This window comes from Thalassophryne amazonica, chromosome 2, assembly GCF_902500255.1.
Source record: "Thalassophryne amazonica chromosome 2, fThaAma1.1, whole genome shotgun sequence".
In the NCBI taxonomy this organism is placed as follows: domain Eukaryota; kingdom Metazoa; phylum Chordata; class Actinopteri; order Batrachoidiformes; family Batrachoididae; genus Thalassophryne; species Thalassophryne amazonica.
Window position 1 is genome coordinate 9,112,062 of NC_047104.1, and position 26,142 is coordinate 9,138,203.

Consider the following 26,142-nt stretch of genomic DNA (forward strand, 5'->3'; position numbering starts at 1 on the left):
TTGAAAACCCATTTGGTGTATCGCTCTCATTTGTGACAGAGAGGTGCAAACTGGCGCTCTCAGTCAAAAGAATAAGTTTGATCCACATCTGATCTGAATTGTGGATTTAGCAGATATTTGATTCTTTTTAACATTGAAAAGCCCTTTTGATCTATATTTTGTATTATATTTTAACTTCTGAAAAGCCACTTCTAACAGGACTTTGACCTTTGAAAATCTGTTACAAGGTAAAACTTAGTGGAATTGGAGGTTTGCGCTCCACGAGTACAGTGCTCTATTTTAACACAGTTTTCAATAAAAACATTTTATCAGTACAGTAGCGTTCAGAATAACAGTAGTACTATGTGACTAAAAAGATTAATCCAGGTTTTGAGTATATTTCTTATTGTTACATGGGAAACAAGGTAACAGTAGACTCTCACAAATCCAACAAGACCAAGCATTCATGATATGCACACTCTTAAGGCTATGAAATTGGGCTATTAGTAAAAAAAAGTAGAAAAGGGGGTGTTCACAATAATAGTAGCATCTGCTGTTGACGCTACAAACTCAAAACTATTATGTTCAAACTGCTTTTTTAGCAATCCTGTGAATCACTAAACTAGTATTTAGTTGTATAACCACAGTTTTCATGATTTCTTCACATCTGCAAGGCATTAATTTTGTTGGTTTGGAACCAAGATTTTGCTGGTTTACTAGTGTGCTTGGGGTCATTGTCTTGTTGAAACAACCATTTCAATGGCATGTCCTCTTCAGCATAAGGCAACATGACCTCTTCAAGTATTTTGACATATCCAAACTGATCCATGATACCTGGTATGTATATAGGCCCAACACCATAGTAGGAGAAACATGCCCATATCATGATGCTTGCACCACCATGCTTCACTGTCTTCACTGTGAACTGTGGCTTGAATTCAGAGTTTGGGGGTCATCTCACAAACTGTCTGCGGCCCCTGGTCCCAAAAAGAACAATTTTACTCTCATCAGTCCATAAAATATTCCTCCATTTCTCTTTAGGCCAGTTGATGTGTTCTTTGGTAAATTGTAACCTCTTCTGCACGTCTTTTATTTAACAGAGGGACTTTGCGGGGGATTCTTGCAAATAAATTAGCTTCACACAGGAGTCTTCTAACTGTCACAGCACTTACAGGTCACTCCAGACTGTCTTTGATCATCCTGGAGCTGATCAATGGGTGAGCCTTTGACATTCTGGTTATTCTTCTATCCATTTTGATGGTTGTTTTCCGTTTTCTTCCACACGTCTCTGGTTTTTGTCCATTTAAAGCATTGGAGATCATTGTAGATGAACAGCCTATAATTTTTTTGCACCTGCGTAGAAGTTTTCCCCTCTCCAAACAAATTTTTAATCAAACTACGCTGTTCTTCTGAACAATGTCTTGAATGTCCCATTTTCCTCAGGCTTTCAAAGAGAAAAGCATGTTCAACAGGTGCTGGCTTCATCCTTAAATAGGGGACACCTATTCACACCTGTTTGTTCCACAAAACTGACAAACTCAATAACTGAATGCCACACTACTATTATTGTGAACACCCCCTTTTCTACTTTTTTTTTTACTAATAGCCCAATTTCATAGCCTTAATAGTGCATATCATGAATGCTTGGTCTTGGATTTGTGAGAATCTACTGAATCTACTGGTACCTTGTTTCCCATGTAACAATAAGAAATATACTCAAAACCTGGATTAATCTTTTTAGTCACATATCACTCACTACTATTATTCTGAACAGTAAAAACTAAGCTTAGGTTGAGAAAAGCCAAATGCACTCTTTAAATGTTGACTGTTGATAATGTAAAATGTATGTATGATGATCTTGTGCATTCTCTAACAAAATGAGATGATCAACACTGAAGCTCTTTGACCTTGTGTCGTTTTCAACTGCTGCTGAGCTGCTTAAATTAAAACTCCATTAAATGGAGTTATTACATTTGGCTCGGGCTGCTCAGGTTCTGTTTCCAAAACAATGATTTTAAATCAAGTGGCCACACTTGTTTTGGCAGCATCAAATAATGCTGCCTGGCCATCACATCACTTTTCTCCATCTCCACTCACACAATCTACTCACTCCAATATGCTGGAAAATTAAGTATGATATGACATGCCGTCATTAGGTGCCGCTGATGGAAACACTTCAGTTTCAAAGAAACCAATCAGAGAGGTGCTAATTAAACAATACAGTGACATGCCTCCGTCTGCATGACTGTTCAGGTCTGTACACCATTTATTCTAATCCACTTACATTTTTTCTGCATATCTGATTGGTTAATCGAGTGAGATTTCAGACCTTATAATATTGGGGTAACGATGGCAAAATATTTGACCGTTTCACATTTGGATGTATTAGTCCGCGCCCTGACCAGCGTTCTGACGAGATGTCATTCCTGTCGACAGCTCCGCGCAATATTGTCGGGATGCAGAACTGTCAATTTATGTGATGAGACACACAATGCGACAGAACACCAGCTGCACGCGCTGCTACGCAGATGTCATAATGGCGCTGTTAGCTGAGAACGAGAGAAAGTCACATATCGCCGTCGTCACTGAAACGGGTGAATTTAAGCTACCATACAAAAGTTGATGTGGATTCTGACACAGAATTAGCGTGTCACATTTGATGGATTACTCCGTGCCCTGGCTGCTGTTAAAGCGAAGCTGCCTCACTCTAAGCCTCGCCGACCGAATTACCTATAGGAAAACTGTGCAAACGATGGAATTGGATTAAAATGGGAATAACCCCTTTGTGTTTGATGATTTGTGGACATTCATGCCGTTATATGGTTGCAAATATCCATTTTCCCAGCTCCGCTAACACATCCCCGTTAAAATTACTTTTTAAAGCTCAATTTGCAACCGTATAACCACCATGAATGTCCGCAAACCATCAGATACAACAGCGTTATTCCCTAATTAAGAAGCATGTGTGCATAGATGCAACAGCGTGGCGCCCCGTCATTAGTGGCCCCAGCCGTCGTTTGCTTCCTGTTTAGTTACAGATTGTTGGGACGCCACATTTTCAGAAACTCAAGTCTTTTCTCCTGCTTTCTACTCCGAGCACAAAGTCTCAGTTTGATATGAGTGTGTTGGTCTTCTGTTTCGTTCTGGATTGCAGCAGGGAATCAGCGCCGCTGTCAACTCGCTGCAATTTCCTCGCCACTTACATTATTCATGCGTGCAGCGTGTGAGGATAAGAGCCAACAGGATGCCCATCACCAAGACGACCATCACAATATTACTTGGCACCAGTGTTGCCACAGTTACTTTGAAAAAGTAATCCAATTACTGATTACTCCTTGAAAAAGTAACTTAGTTACTTTATTGATTACTCAATTGTAAAAGTAACTAAGTTAGATTACTAGTTACTTTTTTAGTTACTTTTCCCAGCTGCCGACAACAACCCTCTGCCACCTCATGACAATACCTGTTTTGCCAAAAGTTACTTTATAGTCACCCTTTCTTGACTTCAATGAAAATAAATACTTGTTTTATAAAAAGTAAAATAAAGACCTCTTTCTTGACCTCATATTTAACTGTTGACAGCACTGTAACAGTAAAACTTGCAATTTAGCAATCTACATTGTTTATAAATGTAACTATTAAATTCATTCTAGCATTTTTCTAACATTTAAATTCTCTCTAAATATTTACTTGTCGAAATTAATATATTTTAAGTAGTATTAGTAGTTGTAGTTAAAAAAGGCTTCAAAACTGGACCTTTAATCTAGGGGTGTTGTGAGGGCACATCCCTCCCCCACGCCCCCATTCCATCTGGATTGGCGTTTGAGCACAAAGAATGGATAACATTTATTTATGCAGAAAACGTGACCAGATTTACAGGTAAGAAAGTTTTATTGTGTTTTCACATCATGTGGTCCTCAGAAAGAGAGTTTAGGTGCATTTGAGTGGAAAATAGTGTTAGTTGTTGACGCGTCGCGGAGGATCAGCTGTTTTTAACGAGACGATACGGAGCAGCTCAGCTCAGCTCTAAATAAAGGAGAAAAATAAAGCATAAAAATGACTTTGTAAAGCTCAGTGCAGGTGTGCTGATCACCGCGCTTTAAGAGGTGAGGACGAGTCGAGCAGCTGCAAAAAACCGCGGATGAAAAGCTCACAGCTCACTGAAAGTGGGCAGTTCAGTCGAACCCCGACCTCCTGCCCACGGACCAAGTTTAATGCTGCTATCGACCCACAATGAAAATAATAGTAACGCACAGTGACATGAAGAAGTAACTTTAATCTGATTACTGATTTGGAAAGATTAACGCGTTAGATTACTCGTTACTAAAAAAAGTGGTCAGATTAGAGCATCACTGCTTGGCACCGACTCTAACCTCAGATTTACAGGGGAAAAAATTAAAATAAATTCAAGTACCAAAGAACCAGTTCCACACAGACAGGAACCAAAAATATTCCGTTTTTTTTTTTTTGTTGTTTATTTTTAGACAAAGTACTGATAAACATCAATGACATTTCATTTTTCTCGACGTATCACCACTAACCCCAAATAATCAGCCTAGAATAAACCCAAATTACACACGGTACCAGTACCAGTTTTAAAGCTCCTTGATGCTTCAAGTATCTCATAGTAATCAATTCCAAGACGATCGATTAGAACGTGGCCTAAAGCTGCAGTCACACCGTGCCAATGATGGAGGCAGAAAAACGGGCAGGTTTGGAATGTTGGCAATTTAACAAACCCAAGGGGTGTGTTGTTTTTGTCAGTGTTATTTTCAGAATATTTATAATTTCACTCAAAAATCTGATGTTATAAACGCAATATTAAATTTACTAAACTCGGTTGCCGCCCAAACGAACACGTGAAAAGGCTCGCTTCTGATTTAGCGACCTGCTAAATAGTCAAGCTAGCGCATACAGTTACTGTATTGAGAAGGTTAGCTAAGTATCTCCCGTAGTTAGCATGGTTGCTACCCACTTTGAATTTGAGAGTTTTACATGTACAGCAGAATGTTAAAGATATCAAACGGTCTTTAAATGTCTACACTTTGATAATGTAATTGTAATAATTTATTACACTGCACTAGCTAACGTGTTAGCCGATGCGGTTACTTTTTTTTTTTTTTTTTTGCCCTCTAAACTATGACTAGCAGCAAGATAGTGTATGATTGAGTACGAAAACAATTTTTTTGTCACTGGGAAAAATAAAATAAAATCTTGTGGATTTTGCAAAATACTGACATACTGACCCCTGCAGGACATCTGGAAAAACACAGACTGCTGCCATGACTGGTTGGGGTCACCACAGCAGATCTGATTTGGCACAAGTTTTATGCTGGATACAGCTGCAGATTTACATGTAGAATGGAGCACGTGTGGCCTCGAACTGACAACCTTCTGAACGGGTGACAGGCGTATTAACCTCTTGCCCTCCTGAGCAAAAATTTCACTACTAAAACACAGGTGTGACGGCAGCAGAGTCTGACGCCACTGTGACCTCCACCAACTGACTGACGGCGGGCAAACCTTCATGATGTCATAAGGTGGGGTTGTGATAATTAAGATAAAAAAGAAATGCAGAGAGATGGAAGAGATGGACCCATGTCCTGTGAAGTTTCACCAAGTTCTGTTGGTTACAAACAGATGGGATGATGGCAAACCCACCAACACCCCCCACCCCCCACCCCAACCTGGTCAGCTGATGGACATGATTAAAAAAAAACATCAAAGGCAGAACTTTTCTCTTACCGCAGAATGAATTACAACTCATCATTTTGGCAACTTTTTGTAATAAATTCTTACGGTTTTAGCCACCAGGGGTGAAACAACTTCTGTTGATGTGTTTTTATAATTCCATTATTATATTTTTCTTTTTTCCCCAAACTCATTGCGGAGGGGAGAACAAAACAAAACAAGCTGACATAAGGATGACATAAGAAGCAACATTTTGCCAGTGAAGCAGAATTATGTGTCAGTTATTTACATCTGGACACCAGACGCTAATGAGCAGGCTGATTTGTATGTTGGTGTTTATGTGTGCCGGCATGGAGCCACCCAAAGTGGAAGTCCTGCAGGAGCCTCCATGCTCCAGTAACTAAAACAATCCTGCCGAGAGCGTGAACCTGGCCGCCGCTCCGCCGTTTACAAGGCTGTGTGTTCAAAAATAATGGGCACGATCACAGCCGGAACCACGCTCTGTCCTCGAGCCCAGCTCTGCAAGCTTCTGCAGACCCTGCTCCTGCTACGGGGTCACGTCGGGCTCGCCGAGGCTCTTGGCACTTTTCTTACATTTCTTCTTCAGTCTGTACACGTGGAAGGTTTTGTTCTGAAAAGTTCTGGTGAACAGGGCGGTGTAAGCTGCCGCATCAGTCTTAATGGCCTCACAAAAGCGAGGGTGCGAGGCGGGAACCAAGTCTGGGTCGTCCTCTCCTGGTCCGTCCATGATCTGGAGGAAGAAAACGAGCGTTACCTTCAGAATAATGATAATAAAAACCGAGCCACTTCAGGTCAGATTGAAAAAGAGTCGTGGAATAGCTTCATAACTAGTTTTGCACAACTCAAACAATTTCTCAATGACACAAAAATGAAAACACATCTGCATTATTTTGTTGCCCACATGGATCCAGTCTGGTCTCATGATTTGATTTAAGTTGTTTTTGTGCTGGGCGGCTGTTTATGATGGTGGGAGGATGGGGGGGGTGTTGAAAAAACATTGATTTACATCAGTATTGCAATTCTTGTCCTTAACGATTCAAAACAACCACTTTTTTTAAGACGTCCTCAATAAATTAATAATATAAATTCTCTGTAGGCTGGATGATTGACAGCTTGCAACTACGGCCTCATATTGTTGTTGCCTTGATTTAACAGCAGCTCTTTTCAGTACAGACTGAAAAGAAAAGGAGAAAAAAATAATTTTATTAAGTTACTGGTTATTCTGTACGGCTTTCAACTATAAAATGTTAGAAAATGCAAAAAGACTTGGCTTCAGGGAATAAGTTCAAAGAAACATCCTGCCCGATTAAAACATATTGTACATAATGGAAATAAAAAAGAAGCAGCTATATCATTTTTAAACTAAAAGCACTTTAAATGTTGCACAAAGTCATAAAAGCTTGTTTTGTGCTCGTGCTTATGACTGAACAAGGATGTTTTTGGTGCATGTAGCACCTTGGACTGCACACTTTCTGGGGTTTGTGGTTTAGCGTCACTACCTGCAATAAGCAGGAATCTTTTATCCATTTGACCATCGATTCAAGAAGTGCATTTGAAAAACACAGAAGATTTCTATATACTTTTTTAACCAGTTTTCAAACATTTTAACAGACAATTTCTGCAAACACACTTTAATTTTAAAAATAAAAGTGAATCAAACCTCATTTAAATTTCATAATGTAGTTACGTAATTGTAGCACTGGTCCTTAGTTGCCCTGACTGTGTGTTTGGGGTCACTGTCATGTTGGAAGGCCCAGCCACGACTGAGGGAAGGAGGTTGTTTGTCAAAATACCACAATACATGGCCCCATCTATGCTCCCTTCAAGTAAAGAGTGCAGAATAAGAGGGCTTCTTAAAGAAAAACTAACAGGTCTGTGAGAGCCAGAATTCTTGCTGGATGGATCAAATACTCATTTCATGCAATAAAGTGCAAATTAATTATTTAAAAATCATACAATGTGAATTTCTGAAAAGTTTTTTTTACATTCTGTCTCTCACAGTTGAAGCATACCTTTGATAAAAAAATTACAGACCCCTCCATTCTTTGTAGGTGGGAAAAATTGCTAAATCAACAGTGGTTCAGAAATCTCCACAGGCTGGATCGGAAATTTCCGATCCATGAATTATGTTTGTATCAGAACCAGATACTGATATTAGATTGGATCGGCCCCATCCCTAAACATGACTGATTTAATGATAATATTGCATAATTAACAAACTCTTCATTCTTAAGAATATTCAATATTGGAATTGCAATCTGAAAAAATTATATATATATTCAAACATCCTAAATTAGTGATTGATATTTAACAAGAGTGGCATGGGCTAATGGGCACCCAGTGCCTGAAGTAATGGGCCATTATCTCGATATGATGGGCCCTTCTCAAACATCAATGGGCCTCTGCAAACTGTCTGAGATGGATCTCCAGACTAGCCTGAGAATGCCTCAGTATCCCACAGTCAGAGGTGATTAATGTGGCCCAGGAAAGGGATGTTTGGTGTCCCTGCAAAAAAAAAAAAAAAAAAAAAAACACCTCCGTGTTGGAAACCATTCAGAAGATTCAGACGGCTTTCGATGGCTTTCAGTCGAGTGAGTATCTGAGAAATTGTGTAACAGCTGGACATGCCCCAACATGTCCTGTGACACTTTTTTTGCTGCGCGTCCTGAGCTGCTTCGTGCCGACGCGGGAAATCCTCTGCACGTCTTTCATTACAAAATCTCCTGTAACAGTGGAATGTGCCGCAAAAGTGCTATGTCCAGCTCTGTTGCCATTTCTGTGGTAGTCACATGATGTCCCGGATCAACACAGCATTCAGTTTAGAAATGATCTGGTCGATCCAGCCTGTCGAATGGCCGGTCGGCGCGCTGCGCACCCTCTGCCGCTGTGGGCCATATTTAAAAGGTTTTAACAGTCCATAATCCGCGTGACACCGACAGAATCTTCACCGATATCCAACTGAATCTATCGACTGGTTTCCAACTGCCTGTCTCTAACAGTTTCTGAAAAAATTTCATGGAGCAAAGCAGCAGTCTCTCAGCAAGTTCTCAGACAAAAGAAATCCGACGGGAGGGGTGGACCAGTGCTCACTCAAAGCCTGCCCACAGGCGAATGACGCAACCGACAGGCGTGAAAAAACTCACGCATGCACACAAAGGTTCAAGCTTGGCTGATGTAATCACACGTGATTCAAATCCATATAGTTTTTGAAAAAAATAAAAAGGTACGATACTTTTGGACAGACCTCGTATATGGCAGAAAAACAAATGAATGAATGCAATAATGTGACTTGTTGTGCGGTTAATGGGCCTAATGAACTGTCTCGAAGATGCGTTTGCTTCAGTTTTCTGTCAGTGATGAGAAAGCCATGCCTCCACTGTGGAGATGCAACAAGGAGCTTGATATATGCATTGGATATTCCGTGTACTGCACCCTTGTGTTTGGGAAGAGAATGTAGGATACTTCAGTCTAAAATTATTTAATATATTTCAATATGAAATATTCTTTTTTTTCTTTTTTCTTTTTTTTTTAACTATCAGCTGCATGAGCAGATTCCAAGTGCAGCTAAAATCTGAGACAGAAGTGACACATGCAGACTTCCTTCAATAAAGCTGTCAGATGATGTTTGACATTTAAGCAACGCTAGATTTCATAAGTTGTTCTGAAGTCTGATCCAGACTAAAGCTCGTCTCACTTCTACTAATCGAAATCGCCAGCATGCTGCGTCAGCCGTCAAACTGGAGTGGCGGCAGCGAATGAGAGTGTCACTGATGGAGGCATCACTGAGAATATTGCATTTTATGTGTGTTGGAGGCAGATGCTGACACTCAGCTTTTACATAGTCACTCACACAAACACACCGCACCTCAGGGAAAAGGAGCACACACGGCGGTGCCTCATGTTAAATAAAATGCCACCTACGTGTCCGTTAGCGAGGTCGAGCAGGTCTCTGAGTCTGCAGCCTCGTCTGTGCCTTCTCTCATAACAGATGCTGTTTTCCAGCACCACGTAGTCGGCGCCGGCAGCTCTCAGTATGTCGTGCACTTCCTCCGGGGAACGGCGCGCGTACACCTGGTACACCTGCACATCACGCACAAACACTGAGGCTGTTTATTCACGGAAAAACCCACAACGCCAACAGCAGGGCGAGAACATGTCAACACATTCATTTCTGAAACACACTTTTAATCAAAGGCAACTTAATTATTATCAACACGTTTACCACGAACCTAAATAAAGACTTTTGAGGGGAAAAAAACAAAGGTTCAGACATGTTCTTTTCTTGTAGAAAAACAAAAAACTGTTCCATTTCACACCTGAATAAACAAAAGGACAAAAGTAATTCGACTTTTCTTTCAGCTTTGATCCGTCTCAACTGTCACTCACGATTATCAACCAAACACTTGTGTTTGTTCTGCGTGCATATGTATACACATACCCACACACAGACACAAAACAGAAGTCCACAGAGACTCACTCTGTAGTTCGACAATTACAGCTTCATGCAGACGGTCACAGTCATACAAAAAAAAAATTCCCAATCTAAGACTTTAGTTCCTACAACTACCTAAGGATGCATTCACACTCTGAAGATTAGCCCGACCTTTGCCACGGAGAGTGAACGTTTGACCAGCACTGATGTCCGCCAGACTCCGCAAGACTCTGATGTCACTTGGGCACACTGATGTTCATCGTGGTCCTCACAAAATTTTCAACATACTTAAACTCTTCAACACTCATGGCAAGAGTTGAACTCTGCTACCACGATGCGACTTTCTCCCAGTATTCCGGTACTGCTGTGTTCGCCTCCGCTAGCCAATGTCAGAGGCTTGACAGATGCCCACCACCTCTGGATCCCTTTGGCATTAAGAAATGTGAAGAAATGTACATGGAACCTTTCTCAATGATGCAGCAGTAGCATCTTAGAGTTATATCGAGTTTATGTAGACTACGTCACCTGACATCTCTAATGTTGTTGATAATCTGCTCCAGAGTGTGCGCTACCAATGTGCGCTGAAAATGTTTGCCCGCCAACAGTGAAAGTTGAACTACGTCCTATAGTAACTCAGTGGACCTCTCCGCATGCTGAGTTCTGCCAGTAGAATGTCACCCTCTGCTCAGCTACGCTGACCTGCACTGAAGACAGGAAATTGTACCCCTGGATTGAGCCTTCTCTGGCGTTTGACAGAGATTTTGAGAATCTGCTACATGGCAGCATCTGGCACCTCATATCACAGTGTGAATGGGCCCCTGAAGAGGTCAGAGGTTATGTGACCTCAATGAAGATCACAATAGAAATAAATGTTATAATTTATTTTGCTGTCCTCGGCAGTGGTTGAAGATGAGTACCCCACTGACAGCTGAGTGAACTGGGACAACGTAGATGAAGTATCATCTCCAAGATGATACTTCATCTTGGAGATACTCTTAAAGTTCCGAGTATTCCTTACCTTTAACTAGTAATGACTTCATGACTTTCTTTGCTAATAAAATTTTAACTATTAGAGACAAAATACTCATAACCATCACAAAGACATATCGTTATCTTTGGCTGCTTTCAGTGATGCCGGTATTTGGTTAGACTCCTTCTCCTCCGATTGTTCTGTCTGAGTTATTTTCATTAGTTACTTCCCTCCAAACCATCAACATGTCTATTAGACCCCATTCCTACCAGGCTGCTCAAGGAAGCCCTACCATTATTTAATGCTTCGATCTTAATATGATCAATCTATCTTTATTAGTTGGCTATGTACCACAGGCTTTTAAGGTGGCAGTAATTAAACCATTACTTAAAAAGCCATCACTTGACCCAGCTATCTTAGCTAATTATACACCAATCTCCAACCTTCCTTTTCTCTCAAAAATTCTTGAAAGAGTAGTTGTAAAACAGCTAAATGATCATCTGCAGAGGAATGGTCTATTTGAGAGTTTCAGTCAGGGTTTAGAATTCATCATAGTACAGAAACAGCATTAGTGAAGGTTACAAATGATCTTCTTATGGCCTCAGACAAGTGGACTCATCTCTGGCTTGTTCTGTTAGACCTCAGTGCTGCTTTTGATACTGTTGACCATAAAATTTTATTACAGAGATTAGAGCATGCCATAGGTATTAAACGCATTGCGCTGCGGTGGTTTGAATCATATTTATCTAATAGGTTACAATTTGTTCATGTAAATGGGGAATCTTCTTCACAGACTAAGGTTAATTATGGAGTTCCACAAGGTTCTGTGCTAGGACCAATTTTATTCACTTTATAGGATGCTTCCCTTAGGCACTATTAATAGAAGCATTGCTTAATTTCATTGTTATGCAGATGATACCCAGCTTTATCTATCCATGAGCCAGAGGACACACCAATTAGTTAAACTGCAGGAAAGTCTTACAGACATAAAGACATGGATGCCCTCTAATTTCCTGCTTTTAAATTCAGGTAAACTGAAGTTATTGTACTTGGCCCCACAAATCTAGAAACATGGTGTCTAACCAGATCCTTACTCTGGATGGCATTACCCTGATGTCTAGTAATACTGTGAGAAATCTTGGAGTCATTTTTGATCAGGATATGTCATTCAATGTGCATATTAAACAAATATGTAGGACTGCTTTTTTGCATTCTCTAAAATTAATTAGAAAGGAGTGATGCTGAAAAACTAATTCATGCATTTATTTCCTCTAGGCTGGACTATTGTAATTCATTATTATCAGGTGTCCTAAAAGTTCCCTGAAAAGCCTTCAGTTAATTCAAAATGCTGCAGCTAGAGTGCTAACAGGGACTAGAAGGAGAAAGCATATTTCACCCATATTGGCTCTCTTCATTGGCTTCCTGTTAATTCTAGAATAGAATTTAAAATTCTTCTTCTTACTTATAAGGTTTTGAATAATCAGGTCCATCTCATCTTAGGGACCTCATAGTACCATATCACCCCAATAGAGCGCTTCGCTCTCAGACTGCAGGCTTACTTGTAGTTCCTAGGTTTGTAAGAGTAATGGGAGGCAGAGCCTTCAGCTTTCAGGCTCCTCTCCTGTGGAACCAGCGATCCCACAGAACCTTGTGGAACTCCATAATTAACCTTAGGCAGTGAAGAAGACTCCCCATTTACATGAACAAATTGTAATCTATTAGATAGATATGATTCAAACCACCGCAGCACAGTGCCTTTAATACCTATGGCATGCTCTAATCTCTGTAATAAAATTTTATGGTCAACAGTATCAAAAGCAGCACTGAGGTCTAACAGGACAAGCACAGAGATGAGTCCACTGTCTGAGGCCATAAGAAGATCATTTGTAACCTTCACTAATGCTGTTTCAGAACTATGATGAATTCATAGTATCCACACAATCCACACAAAACATCCAAAAAAAATTTTTTCCAGCACTGGCAGGCGATGGAGGTGCTCAGAAATCACCTGATTAGCAGACGTGGAGTGTAACACTATTTATAGTGGACACTGTTACTCTGACAGAAATGCTGATGTGTCTGGATGTTGTGTCATGACTGACACACCCATACAGATGTTGTATGGAAGTTAGGACCAGTACTTCTGTATTGAAGAACTGGCTTGGTAGTCCCCATCTTGAAACAAGACCAGGGACTGTGCCCCAATTATAGCGGAATCACAATTCTCATCCTCTCTTGGAAAGCCCATGCCAGGGCACTAGAAAAGAGAGGTAGACCTTTAGCAGAACCCCAGACTCATGAGGAGCAATGTTGGTCTGTCCTTAATGTAGAATGGTGGACTAGCTCGTAAGGATAACCATTCTAATAATAGCTCGTAAGGATAACCATTCTAATAACCTTGCAAGGATAATAGAATGGTCTTGGAAGTATGATCAACCAGGCAACATGTTTTGTTGACTTGGAAAAGGTGTACGACTGGATCCCTTGAAGTGTCTTGGTGCAATCTGGGACCACAGGGTGTTAGGTTTGGTGACCTTGGCATTCCTTTTCTGCTTCTTACGGATGATGTGGTTCTGTTGGCCTCTTCAGGCAGTGACCTCTGATGCACAGTGAGCATGTTGGAGGCTGTGGAGTGTGAAGGCAGTGGGATGAGTATCAACACCTCCAAATCTGAGACCATGGTCCACTGTTGGAAGAGGACGGATTGTCCCCTCTGGGTCAGGAGAGAGTTACTACCCCAAGTGGAGTTTAACAAGCTCGAAGTCTTGTTCATGAGTGCGTGTAATTTGGCACATGTGAGTAAAAGCTGGATTAGGGCTGATGTTTCACAGATGCTGTACCGGATCATTATGGTGAAGAAAAGTTGAGCCAGAAGGTGAGGCTCTCAGTTTACGCTCCTATCCTCACCTATGGTCATGAGCTTTTGGTAATGACCAAAGAACATGGTGATGGATACAAGCGGTGGAAATGAGATTTTTCAGTCTGGTATTTGGGGTCAGGAAGAGCACCTGAACCAATCTTCCACGCATGCCCAAGTAAGAGGAGGCCCAGGGGAAGACCCAGGACATGCTGGAGGGATTATATTTCCCAGCTGGCTTTGGAATGGCCTGAGATCTCCCAGGAAGATTTTGAGGACTTGGCCGGGGATTGGGAAGTATGGGTAGTTAATGTTGTCACACAGTTCTCTTTATCACGAGTAATCCGGAAATTACAGGAACCGTTCTTCTCTGAAAAATACCAGTCGCCCAAACCTGAAACAATAAAAGTGTTCACACTAAGTATCCATGTTTGCTGACCAAACGTGGCCGAAATGTACAACAAGAGTGAATATTTTTATAAAATATCTCAGCTTGATAGCAGGGTGAGCGCTTGGTAAAGAAAGATCATTGAATCAGCAGCCGTGGTCAGAAACTGTAGTCCTGGTCCACGCACAGCAGTGCTGCTCCAGAGATGTTACCAAAATAAAACTGCTGGTGTGAAACCTGCCGAAGGCATACCGACAAGCTGACACCCACTCGCCGGTGAGTGAACTCGCGTAGAAAATGCCAGACTGAGTGTTTGGATGTCAGTTTACGTTGACCTTTAAATTAGCAAAAAAAAAAAAAAAAAAAAAAGATCTAAAAGGTCTAAGAGCTGATCAGTTTAACAGTAGCTTCACATTTATGTAAAACACACACAGATTCAGAACCAAGCCAAGGATAACTGTTCTTTGTTCACCAATTCTTTTTCCTATGACATAAATTACATCTTACAAAACTGAGGAAACATTAATGTTATTGCAGAACAAATACTTTTCTGCCTCAGTACAGCATAGACACACGCACAGACACCCACACTGTACCCGGAAGGTGCATCAGTGTGCTGGATCATTAATGAGCTCCACACCGAGCTCAGGCCTCGCCGGCAGCTCTGCGTGGCCGACGTCCTACTGGGAGGATAAAGGACAAACACAGGCCGGGCTACACAAGAGATGACCACAAATTACTTCACGATCATTCTGAAAACAAAGCGAATTTATTGCACTGTTATTTTTGTGTGACTGTTTCACTCTACTTGCTTAAGTATCTGATATATACCTTTATTTGAATCTACTGGATTGGTGTAAAAAGGCAACAGAAAAGAGAAAAAGCAAATATAATTAATAAGCACTGGAGCAAATAATAAGCTCTAACTAATAAGCTGTGAGGTTTTTTTTCCATTTTGATTTGATGGTCCAGCAACTTCTATATTTTGAAGCGACTATGTATAAAAATACTGCATTGCCATCTATGCTCTCAGCATGGCATAGATGGCATACACGGCAAACTACTCCTGAATACGGCTCTGAGTGAGGTACTGTCTCATCTACACTCCAGGGCACCATTAAGCTGGATGCTAACTGCCATAAAAGAAGAAAAAGACCTGAATGAGAATTTGTTGGGTCTTAGAGTAAAATTAATAAATCATGCTCTCAAACTGAACGGCCTCTGTCTTACATAAATAGAGGGAATAACATTAATATGACCCAATACTCCACTTGTTTGCACTTTGTGAGACAGCTGTAATATCAAAAGTTACATGAATATTTTTGCAATTTTGAAGAAGAATCTGCAAAAGAGGAAAAAAATCTTGAGGTTCTGCAATTGTGGATACATAATTGAAAAATAATCCATGTAACTTTTGATATTACAAATATTTGACACCGAGGAGTGTTTTTGTGATCACACTGTAAATGCTTTAAAAATGTACAGTTACTTAAAAAAAATATATATATATATTCATTCATTCATTCATTGATTTCATTCATTTAAAAGAAAATATAAATATATATATATATATTCATCAAGGCAAAGTGTACACCTTGATGTTTTTGTCCGCTCAGTGGTGACAAGAAGCCTTTTACTCTTGAATTTATTGTGCTTTATACAGTATCACTGATTAGCCTGCTAGCTTCTGTTCACGAACCTGGGTGGCTGCATTATAAATTAATAATGTGCCGATTAAATAAATTTTACGCCTTTTTGCATGAAGCAGTAGCATCACATTTCAAATATAAATGGGATTTACAAAGCAATGTGTTATATGATTTTTTTTCCATCCGCATGATGAATTTTTGGATAGATGTGACTAATACTCTGGTATGATATATAATCTGGAAAATACAGTATACACTTGTCCTCACTGTTCAGTTGCATCAGAGAAATGTTTGGTTCCAGTGCTACTAGCTCAGGCACTTTTCTAGAGTAGGGGAAGTGGATCAGAAATGTTTTGTGGCATCATAAACACATTATGCATAGGTTCAGGTCATTCTATTGTGGATTTAATACAGCAAGTTATTGTTTATAAGGCTGTGCTATTTATGATTCCCCAAGTGTAATTTACAGTTTAAAATTTTAATTTCAAAATTTTTTATTCACTGTTCCCCGGACACTAATTCACGGGGCACAGTGAATCAACTTAGAATATAATAATAAAAAAAAAAACACATAAAGATAAAGATTTTGTCAAAATTATTAAATATATGCTGATGCATGTACAAACTATAATCCAGCAAACCAGCTATGTAATGTGTGAGTGTCTTATATAGTGATATAAGTCCTTTAGAAACTATTATAAATACAACTGTCATAATTTCTGTTCAAATGTGAAAACAGTTGTTTATATACACAAATTATAGAAATAATTCATGGAAAAATAAATGTGTAAGCTCCAACAAGTAATATTTGTCATCCACTTGATACTGGGGCTTAGTAAATCACTTTCTAGACTGATTCACAGTGCCCTGATTCACTGTGCCCAGGGTGCATGTGACACATGAGTCATGCTATCAAATAGCTGATAGTCTGGAGAAGACATAACACATGCTCATCAGTTGGACGGGGTAGTCTTGTAAATAATAACAATTTTTTGGGCCACCTTTCCTCTGTTGTGAGAAATAAATACAAAGAAACTGACATCCACAAATTTTACTTTTGATAGGAAAAAAACTGACTTCACTTGCCACTTAGTTTTACCCTTAATGTATCCAAAAACAAAACACTAATTTATAAGGGGGATGTCTTTATGCATAAAAATATGGCATAACTGCTGAAAATATATTTATATGTAGTTTTGCAGATATAGCTACTGATTCACTGTGCCCTGTGATTCACAGTGCCCCGATTTCCCCTACCTCAACATGAATTTTGATGTTACAATCAGAGCGCAGCTAAAAGTGGTTTCTATACAGCTTGACTGAGCCACGTTGAGGATGTCACTAAATCTGACCCCGATTCTGTGCTGCAGGTTCAAGCTGGTGATGTAAATTCAAAAAATCTTGTTTCTAATGCATGTCAACTGTATAATGACACACAAGTTTGGGACACATTGGGCTTAATTAATCCTCCATTACCTGTGGTTAAAAAAGTAATGATTGTTGCAGACTTCAAAAAGCATAAAGGTGAAGGGAACAGAAGTGATGACGTGGTGATGCGTAGATATGGTGCCAACAAAAGCAATGTGGAAAGGCAGATGGTGGTAGATTTTGTTAAAAAAAAAAAGGAAGGACGGAAATGGCTGTAGGAAATACTTATTTTAAGAACAATGAGGAGCACAGGGTGACATACTGCAGACTGAAGGGTGGTGCACACAGGTGGACTCTATCCTGTGTATGAGATACAACCTAAAATAATTTAGAGACTGTAAGGTGGTGGCAGGGGAGAGCGTAGCTAGACAGCATTGATGTCCATTTACAAGATGACTTTGTAAGTGGAAAAAACAGGGCAACAGTAAAAGATGAGCCAAGGATAAGATGGTTGAAGCTGAAGTAGGAAGACTTATGTGAAATTTAGAAAGGGGGTGAGACAGGCACTGGACGGAGAAGAGATTTCAGACAACTGGAAAAGTACTGCAGATGTCAGGGAGACAGCTAGGAAGGTACTAGTGGTGACATCTGGACAGTGGAATGAAGACAGACTTAGTGGCTGAATGAAGATGTTCAGGAAAGTATAAAAAGAAAGAGGTTGGCAAAAAAAGGACAGGGTTAGGTGGAGAGAAGGCGTAAGTAGACAGGAGTAAATTTAGATGTAGCGTAAGGTGAAAAGAGAAGTGGCAAAGGGTAAAGAAAAGGCATATAGCAAACTGTACATGAAGTTGAACACTAAGGACAGAGGAAATTACTTATACTGATTGGCCAGTCAACGGGAGTGAGCTGGAAAGGACATGCTGCAAGTTAGAGAGGAGAGTGTGTTGAGAAGGTGGAGGGGATATTTTGAGGAGCTGACAAATGAAGAAAATGAGAGTGAAAGCAGGCTGGATTTCATGGAGAGAGTAAATCAAAAAGTGCAGGGATTAGTAAGGATGAAGTGGTGACAGCAATGAAGAGTGGAAAGGCAGTTGGTCCAGATGACATTCCAGTAGAGGCATGGAAATGTCTAGGAGAGGTGGCAGTGGAGTTTATAACCAGATTGTTAAATAAAATCTTGGAAAGTGAGAGGACGCCTGAGGAGAACAGAAGTGTGCTGGTTTGTATTTTTAAAACAAAGGTGATATACAGAGACTTGCAGTTGATCAGCCACAGCATGAAGTTATGGGAAAGTATAGTAGAAGCTAGGTTTAAAAACAGGTGAGGATCTGTGCGCAGCAATGTGGTTTCATGCTGAAGAAGAGCACCACAGATGGTACAGTACTGTATGGTAAATCTGACTGGAGGAGGCAGTTCCCAAAAACCAAGTGGACATGCAAGAAGGAGCCACCAAGACAAGCCAGGGGGGTTTACAGGCTTCCGTGGCTGTGACTGGAGAAATTGAGTATAATGCAAGTTTTGTCTGTTGCGTCAGGAGTTACACTGTACAACTTGACGGTGGAACAGAGAAGAAAACTGATCAAGTTCAGGCTTGCATCTCCCATGTGCGTTCTGCCAAACCGTAGCTGAAACTTCACACGCAGATCTTCTGAGAATAGTTACTGATGTACCAACAGCTTTGATACTGTATTTGCAAATTTAAAAAAAAAAAAAAAAAAAAAAACCCTTTTAGAGCAAAGAAATCTGACGGCTTTAGCGAAGCAGCTTAACACAGACCGATTCAGTGTCTTCTGGCTGGTGCAGGTGTCACAGCAGCAGCGGGACTGGAGCGATGTCGTAGGTGCTCATTACACGTCGTCGGTCATTTTCACTGCCCATGTCACCGTATCAACTCCACAATCTCAAAATAGTGCACGGATTGACACAGAGTGTTCGCGAGAGCTGCTGCTGTCACATTCCACCGACGTGCAGGAACCGTCCCGTCCCTCCAATGTGGGTCGAGATGCTGCAGACCTCAGCTTGGATATTCATTCATCAAATGTCAAGAGACTCAGGCAGCAAATAGTGCACAAACACAAACCAGCAAACTCTTCACTTTTCTTGGCACAAAAACAAGTTTGTAAGAGTTCCCGGTAGATGGCGCAAAAAATAAAAATAAAAAAACAATCCAAAATCAAAATAAGATGTATTTCTGCTGTGTGTACTTTGTGAAATCCAACATACAGGAGGTCCACATTTATTAGTTTGATTTGACTGATGTGCTCCAAACAACATGAAACATTATTTAAAAGGGGGTACAGTCCACAGGCAAATGTCACCGAGTGCTTCTTGAGATGACACACTCGTTTCAAACTGGAGTGACACGTTGCGGTTATTCTGAGGTATCTGCCACGGCAACAGAAAGTGGGGGGGGCACAGGGCGAGCAAACTGGTAAGTTTGAAAACAGGTCTGTCTGAGGTGTCACAGCCACGCATGCCGCTTACTGTCACAGCGAACGTCAGTCAGCGTGGAAAACCCACAGCAGCGGTCAAACCGTGCCAAAAATGGCACGGCGCTAGTGACACTGTGTTTGCACCCGTAATGGGCCATTAAATTACCACCACATGTTGTAATTACCATTGATTTATTCTGAACTTTGACACAAGCCCCAACGGCGCGTGTTGTCTTGCAGCCGCGGATGTGTGACAGCATTACCTGCCTGGTCCGCTCCCGCAGGTCTTTATCTTCATAATGGGGGTGGTTGGTGAGAACTCTGCCTGTGCACAGCTTGATTCCAGCCAGCAACTGCATGCTGCCGGCAAACACAGCCCGTTTTGGCGTCTTGGTGCTGCATACACAAACGGGGGGGGGGGGGGGACAGCCGGAAGAGAACGACATCATTCGAGAGGGAAAATGGACATTTGTGCAATTATTTCAAATCAGAGAAAAGAAAAAACTGAATAGGGATTAAGAAAAATGGATGTGAAAAGCTTTTTTTGTGAAAGAAAATGAAATGAATAAACGTTTTGGAAAACATTTACAGGTGCAGTGATTTATCAAAAGATTTGGACTGAATTTCACTTCTTCATTTATTACTTTTCTTTTGTCGTCAAGCTACGTTGGAACACAATCGGAACACACTGAAAATATGTCAAACTTTCTTTCAGAGATCTTGCTTGAAGGCCATCACAGCTGTCTGTATCAAAGCTTAAGTACATTATTTTTTTATATAGGCATAAATTAAGTTCCAGAAAGACCAAGAGATTCACAAAAAACTAGACAAACTCAACAGGTACGGTAACAAACATTAAGTGGATTGGAACAAAATTTAACACCACTTAGAAAGTACTGCTGACCTGCACGGACCTCATCATGTAAGGCAGGTGGAGAGATTCTAAATAAAACTGGGAAAGGGGCAATTTCAGGCTAGTACAGAGGCAACACCAACTAAACAAACAAGTGACTGTAATCATGATTTGGTACAAAAGCAGAATCCAGGAAAGGATGTTTCTGTGAAGGCTCTCAGTTGTCCAGGTGGTTTCCATAGTAGGTGGTTTCCCTCGGTAGAAGGGGTCTGGTTAGGTTTAAAATTCCAGCTTTTGGTGACTTCTGTTATTCTTCTCTACAAGAGTCAAGACAGAAGTCAGACTACCAGAGCAAGAAACTTAGCTGAGGAAGCTTCTGTGATTAGAAGTGAAACGTCCTCACGTCGAAGATTTAAGCTTCTCTACTATGCACAGAGAATCAACAAATGCGTGAGAAAATGACTGAAATGTTTAAAAACTATGTTTCTCAGAGAGGGATTGCAATGGGATTTGCATATTCCTCCCTTGACAGTGCATAATATCATTAAACAATTTGAGAAATATGGAGAAAATTCAATGTGTAATACCCATATTCCACAGGATCCCACTCTGCTACGGTCACCCACGATCCAAAAAAGTGCAAAAACTGGATGAAATGCCTTAGGCCGGTTTGCCTCATATCAGGCTGGCTTATAAAGTGCAGACCTGGCAACCCATCCAAAGATGAAAAAAAGGAGCTGCGCCCTCAGCGAGGCATGACTGAACTGTTCAACTTTGAACAAAAACTACAACCTTAAAAATTTTACCCCAGTGGAGCACAATCAAACAAGTTTCAAGCCGTAGTCATGACAAATACTCTGTTTAAAGAAGTTTGAACATGACTGAAGATGCTAAGACTACGAATATGAGAATCAGGACAGATGAAATTTTTGAACAGATCAAAAATTGGATCCCGATTTCAAATCTGGTGTTGATGACGGCCGTAACTGCTATGTATAACAAGTTTGTTCAAGATTGACAAAAATGGATCAAGAAGTCACTATGATGCTTCAAAATGTCCCCCGATTTGCTATTTGGGATTAAACGGCAAGGAACAGCACTCTGTAGAATAGCCCCATAAAACACAAGTCACAAGGCTCAGAGTGCACTGCATCAAGAGCAGGCATTCATCAATAGCTGATATAACCACATGGCAGTTGATTACTTTGGGAAACCTTTATCAAGCACTAAAATACAGTTACATTCACAAATGCCACTTAAAGCTTTGCTATGCTGCTGAAGCCAATGAATTACCAATGGTTCCCCAACAACTTTTTTCAGGCCCAGCCGTTACTCACTGAAAACTGAAATCACAAGGCACAGAGCAGAAAAAAGTGTGCACAGAAGTGCAAAAGCAAACCGTGTTACCTATAAACTATGCAAAAATGGCACATCACATATGCAGTAACAATTCACTGCTGCACAAGACAGAGCGCAACACCCATCAGTTAAGGTGGTGTTGCTGTGTGATGCAGCAATTTTCATTTTACATACCAGTTTGTTTTTTTATGATCTTTAGAACAGAGTGGTCATCTTGAGACACTTTGTGAACGCTGCTGTTGCCACATTTTAATTTTGTGCACATGACAGTGGACTGCATGTGTGATTCCACCTTTAACAAAAACCCTGAAAAGACTGAAGCGTGGTTTGGCCGCTGCACTGAAGCTGCTGCGTGTGTCCAGGCGGTAAGCTTTGATGATCCCAAATGACACACATCATGAAGAAGAAAAAGTTGCAGTTCCTTGACTGGCCACTTCAGGCGGGCTCCAGAAAGGAGCAGGTTCCCATAGAAGCCCATGTTAAAATGCCCAACTTTGGGGCAGAATTAAACATGTTTACAACCTGGTACAAAACCGGTTTGGTTTCTACAGATGAAAACTGTACAGGAGGTAAACGTTTTTTGTAACTTCTTCTTTAAAGACAATTTAAGCCATAAAGGTATGCATAATCAGGGGCGTGGCTGACTGCTGAGCTGAGCTCAGACTCTCAGAGCGTTCTTCATTGGCTTTTAGCTGCTCTGGAGGACTTTTATTTAGCATTTTACCACAAATGTCTGTAAGATGGTTTGTTGTGTTAATTCTCCTAAGAGATCATGTAAGACACCTGTGCTCCAGTATTTTCATCGAGTGAAATTTTCACCTAATCTAATGCATGTTAATCTTGTTAGCACATTTAACAGCTATTGTAGCTTGATCCTTTAGGTTCAGTTAATCCACAATTACTGAGGAAATAAGTGGGTCATAATTTTTAATGCCCACACCAAAGGAAACAGTGATAAGAACAACCACTAGTCCTCAAAAACATAATTTAATAAACATCCAAAACAAGGTTAGCCTGTTAGCTTAGCTTGCCACTAACATAAAGATGACAGGCATATACAAGATTCATTTGTCCCGCTCAGGTCAAGTGACACCCACCGACCAAAAACCAGCACAGATGTGCCTCAGTGTTGAGGAGCAGCTGGAGAAGGTGAAGAACACCTGCACAATTTACTTGGCCATGGACACAGCAATTTTTCACCCAGGTGCAGCAGACCGACTGTTACTTTGTTGAAGTAGAGCAGGTAGTTGAGTGGATAAGAAGTTGGCCTTCCTGGTTTTGAATCCTTCTCGCACGACCTGTCTGTGTTCTTGGACAAGACACTTAATCTGCATTGTCTCACTCCACCCAGCTGTAAAGAGGTACAGGTGTCGGACTGGCATCCCGTTCAGGGGAGAGTTGTAGATTGTCATCCACTTGATGCTACGGAATCCAGAGATAAGCATAGGCACCGATGGGCCTCAGAGCTGAAATAGGACTTAGGTGGACATAGCTCTGTTGTCTGGCTGGGTGGTTCCCATTCAGGACCTGGGGAGGTTCCATGGTGTGGTGGATGTGTTGATGTGTGGCATAAGCGCAAGCTCCCAGACCTGACTGGACCTTTCTAACCATGAAGACATCTGTCTTGTCGTGCACTCACCTCTAGAAAATTCCTCATTGGCGTGATTCTTCTTGTGTCTCCTACAACTTCATTTTAGTATGTTCATGTTTTGTGGAGGTCGACTGCTCACATGAACAGTTGATATGTTTGATAGTCATGTGACATTCAACAACACTGACATAATGCTCAAGAAAGCAGCTCAGTGAATAGATCAGGAAGCTTGGAACAGTAAGCTTGGAAATATGGGAGTAAATTGCTTGATCACATCATACTTGGACTACCAACCTACAGCCTGGGGTTTCATTCCAGTGTCCACTTCAAACTCCAAGTCTGTGTTCTTGGATAGCACATGCCATCTCCTCTGCACCAGTCCACCCAGCTAGTTCTGGCCTTAGCTGAGTCCAATCCCTCAAGTCCTGCAGCTCAGAAAAACCTCCAGACATCAACATGACATCTCTGAAAAAATACTTCAAGTTTTTACTTCCAAAGGAAGGCCAGAGAATTATATTTTTGGAGTTTACTGCTTAATTTCATAGGATTTTCTGCCGTCTATTCAGGTTGCGGCACTACAGTTGGTTGGCTTGTTGACAGAAAAAAAAAACTGTCCAACCAAATCCAGTGAAAATATATTTTACAAATTGTGTAAAAATATGAACATCTCTGATTACATCTACACAAGGAGTAACATCTGATGTTAAACTTCACAGCTCTGTGCCATTAAATTTATGATAAATGTGTGAATCACAATATCTGCTTTTTATACACTGAAAAAAAATGTATGGTTAAATATAAATACACACACACACACACACACACAAAAAAAGAAAACTTTGCAAATACTCACAAGGAAGGAGAAACAACTGTAAGACGGCACGTAATAAAATTTCTCAGTGCTGTCTGCAGCAGGGTTGCCGTGACTGAATACTTTTGGAATCAAGCATTTCTCTCGATTAACTGAGTAATTAGAGAAAAAGTACTTTAGTGATTTTAAACAACAATGGCAAGTGTGCCAGCAATTTCAAATTTTGGGTTTTCCCTCCGTTTCCCTGGGTAATTTTGTTTTTATCAAAAAATCTGCTAAATTGGTCACAACCCGAGACACATTTTACAAACTAGTAAAAGAAAAACTGTGGAATTTAGTATTTTATAAGTTTATTATATATTATATTTATTACTTGTCAAGCTTATTATACACAACCCCTGGCAAAAATGATGGAATCACCGGCCTCGGAGGATGTTCATTCAGTTGTTTAATTTTGTAGGAAAAAAGCAGATCACAGACATGACACAAAACTAAAGTCATTTCAAATGGCAACTTTCTGGCTTTAAGAAACACTATAAGAAATCAAGAAAAAAAAATTGTGGCAGTCAGTAACGGTTACTTTTTTAGACCAAGCAGAGGGAAAAAAATATGGACTCACTCAATTCTGAGGAATAAATTATGGAATCACCCTGTAAATTTTCATCACCAAAACTAACACCTGCATCAAATCAGATCTGCTCGTTAGTCTGCATCTAAGAAGGAGTGATCACTCCTTGGAGAGCTGTTGCACCAAGTGGACTGACATGAATCATGGCTCCAACACGAGAGATGTCAATTGAAACAAAGGAGAGGATTATCAAACTCTTAAAAGAGGGTAAATCATCACGCAATGTTGCAAAAGATGTTGGTTGTTCACAGTCAGCTGTGTCTAAACTCTGGACCAAATACAAACAACATGGGAAGGTTGTTAAAGGCAAACATAATGGTAGACCAAGGAAGACATCAAAGCGTCAAGACAGAAAACTTAAAGTAATATGTCTCAAAAATCGAAAATGCACAACAAAACAAATGAGGAACGAATGGGAGGAAACTGGAGTCAACGTCTGTGACCGAACTGTAAGAAACCGCCTAAAGGAAATGGGATTTACATACAGAAAAGCTAAACGAAAGCCATCATTAACACCTAAACAGAAAAAAACAAGGTTACAATGGGCTAAGGAAAAGCAATTGTGGACTGTGGATGACTGGATGAAAGTCATATTCAGTGATGAATCTCGAATCTGCACTGGGCAAGGTGATGATGCTGGAACTTTTGTTTGGTGCACTTCCAATGAGATTTATAAAGATGACTGCCTGAAGAGAACATGTAAATTTCCACAGTCATTGATGATATGGGGCTGCATGTCAGGTAAAGGCACTGGGGAGATGGCTGTCATTACATCATCAATAAATGCACAAGTGTACGTTGATATTTTGGACACTTTTCTTATCCCATCAATTGAAAGGATGTTTGGGGATGATGAAATCATTTTTCAAGATGATAATGCATCTTGCCATAGAGCAAAAACTGAAAACATTCCTTGCAAAAAGACACATAGGGTCAATGTCATGGCCTGCAAATAGTCCGGATCTTAATCCAATTGAAAATCTTTGGTGGAAGTTGAAGAAAATGGTCCATGACAAGGCTCCAACCTGCAAAGCTGATCTGGCAACAGCAATCAGAGAAAGTTGGAGCCAGATTGATGATGAGTACTGTTTGTCACTCATTAAGTCCATGCCT

General features: G+C 40.6%; 1 protein-coding gene across 4 annotated transcripts in view; it reads right to left on the reverse strand.

Moving 5' to 3' along the window:
- Positions 1–5,953: 5,953 nt before the first annotated feature.
- LOC117522157 (probable C-mannosyltransferase DPY19L3) overlaps positions 5,954–26,142 on the reverse strand; it is a 152,370-nt gene continuing 132,181 nt past the window's right edge. Inside the window, exons 15-17 of one of the 4 annotated variants that reach the window (XM_034183538.1) lie at positions 20,051–20,183; positions 9,613–9,771; positions 5,954–6,421 (exon numbers count right to left, since the gene is read on the reverse strand). In XM_034183538.1, coding sequence (XP_034039429.1) covers positions 6,218–6,421; positions 9,613–9,771; positions 20,051–20,183 — 496 coding nt within the window. In that variant the 3' untranslated portion in view covers positions 5,954–6,217. The remainder of the gene's footprint in view (positions 6,422–9,612; positions 9,772–20,050; positions 20,184–26,142) is intronic. The other 3 variants (XM_034183547.1, XM_034183556.1, XR_004564159.1) reach the window with 3 other exon arrangements.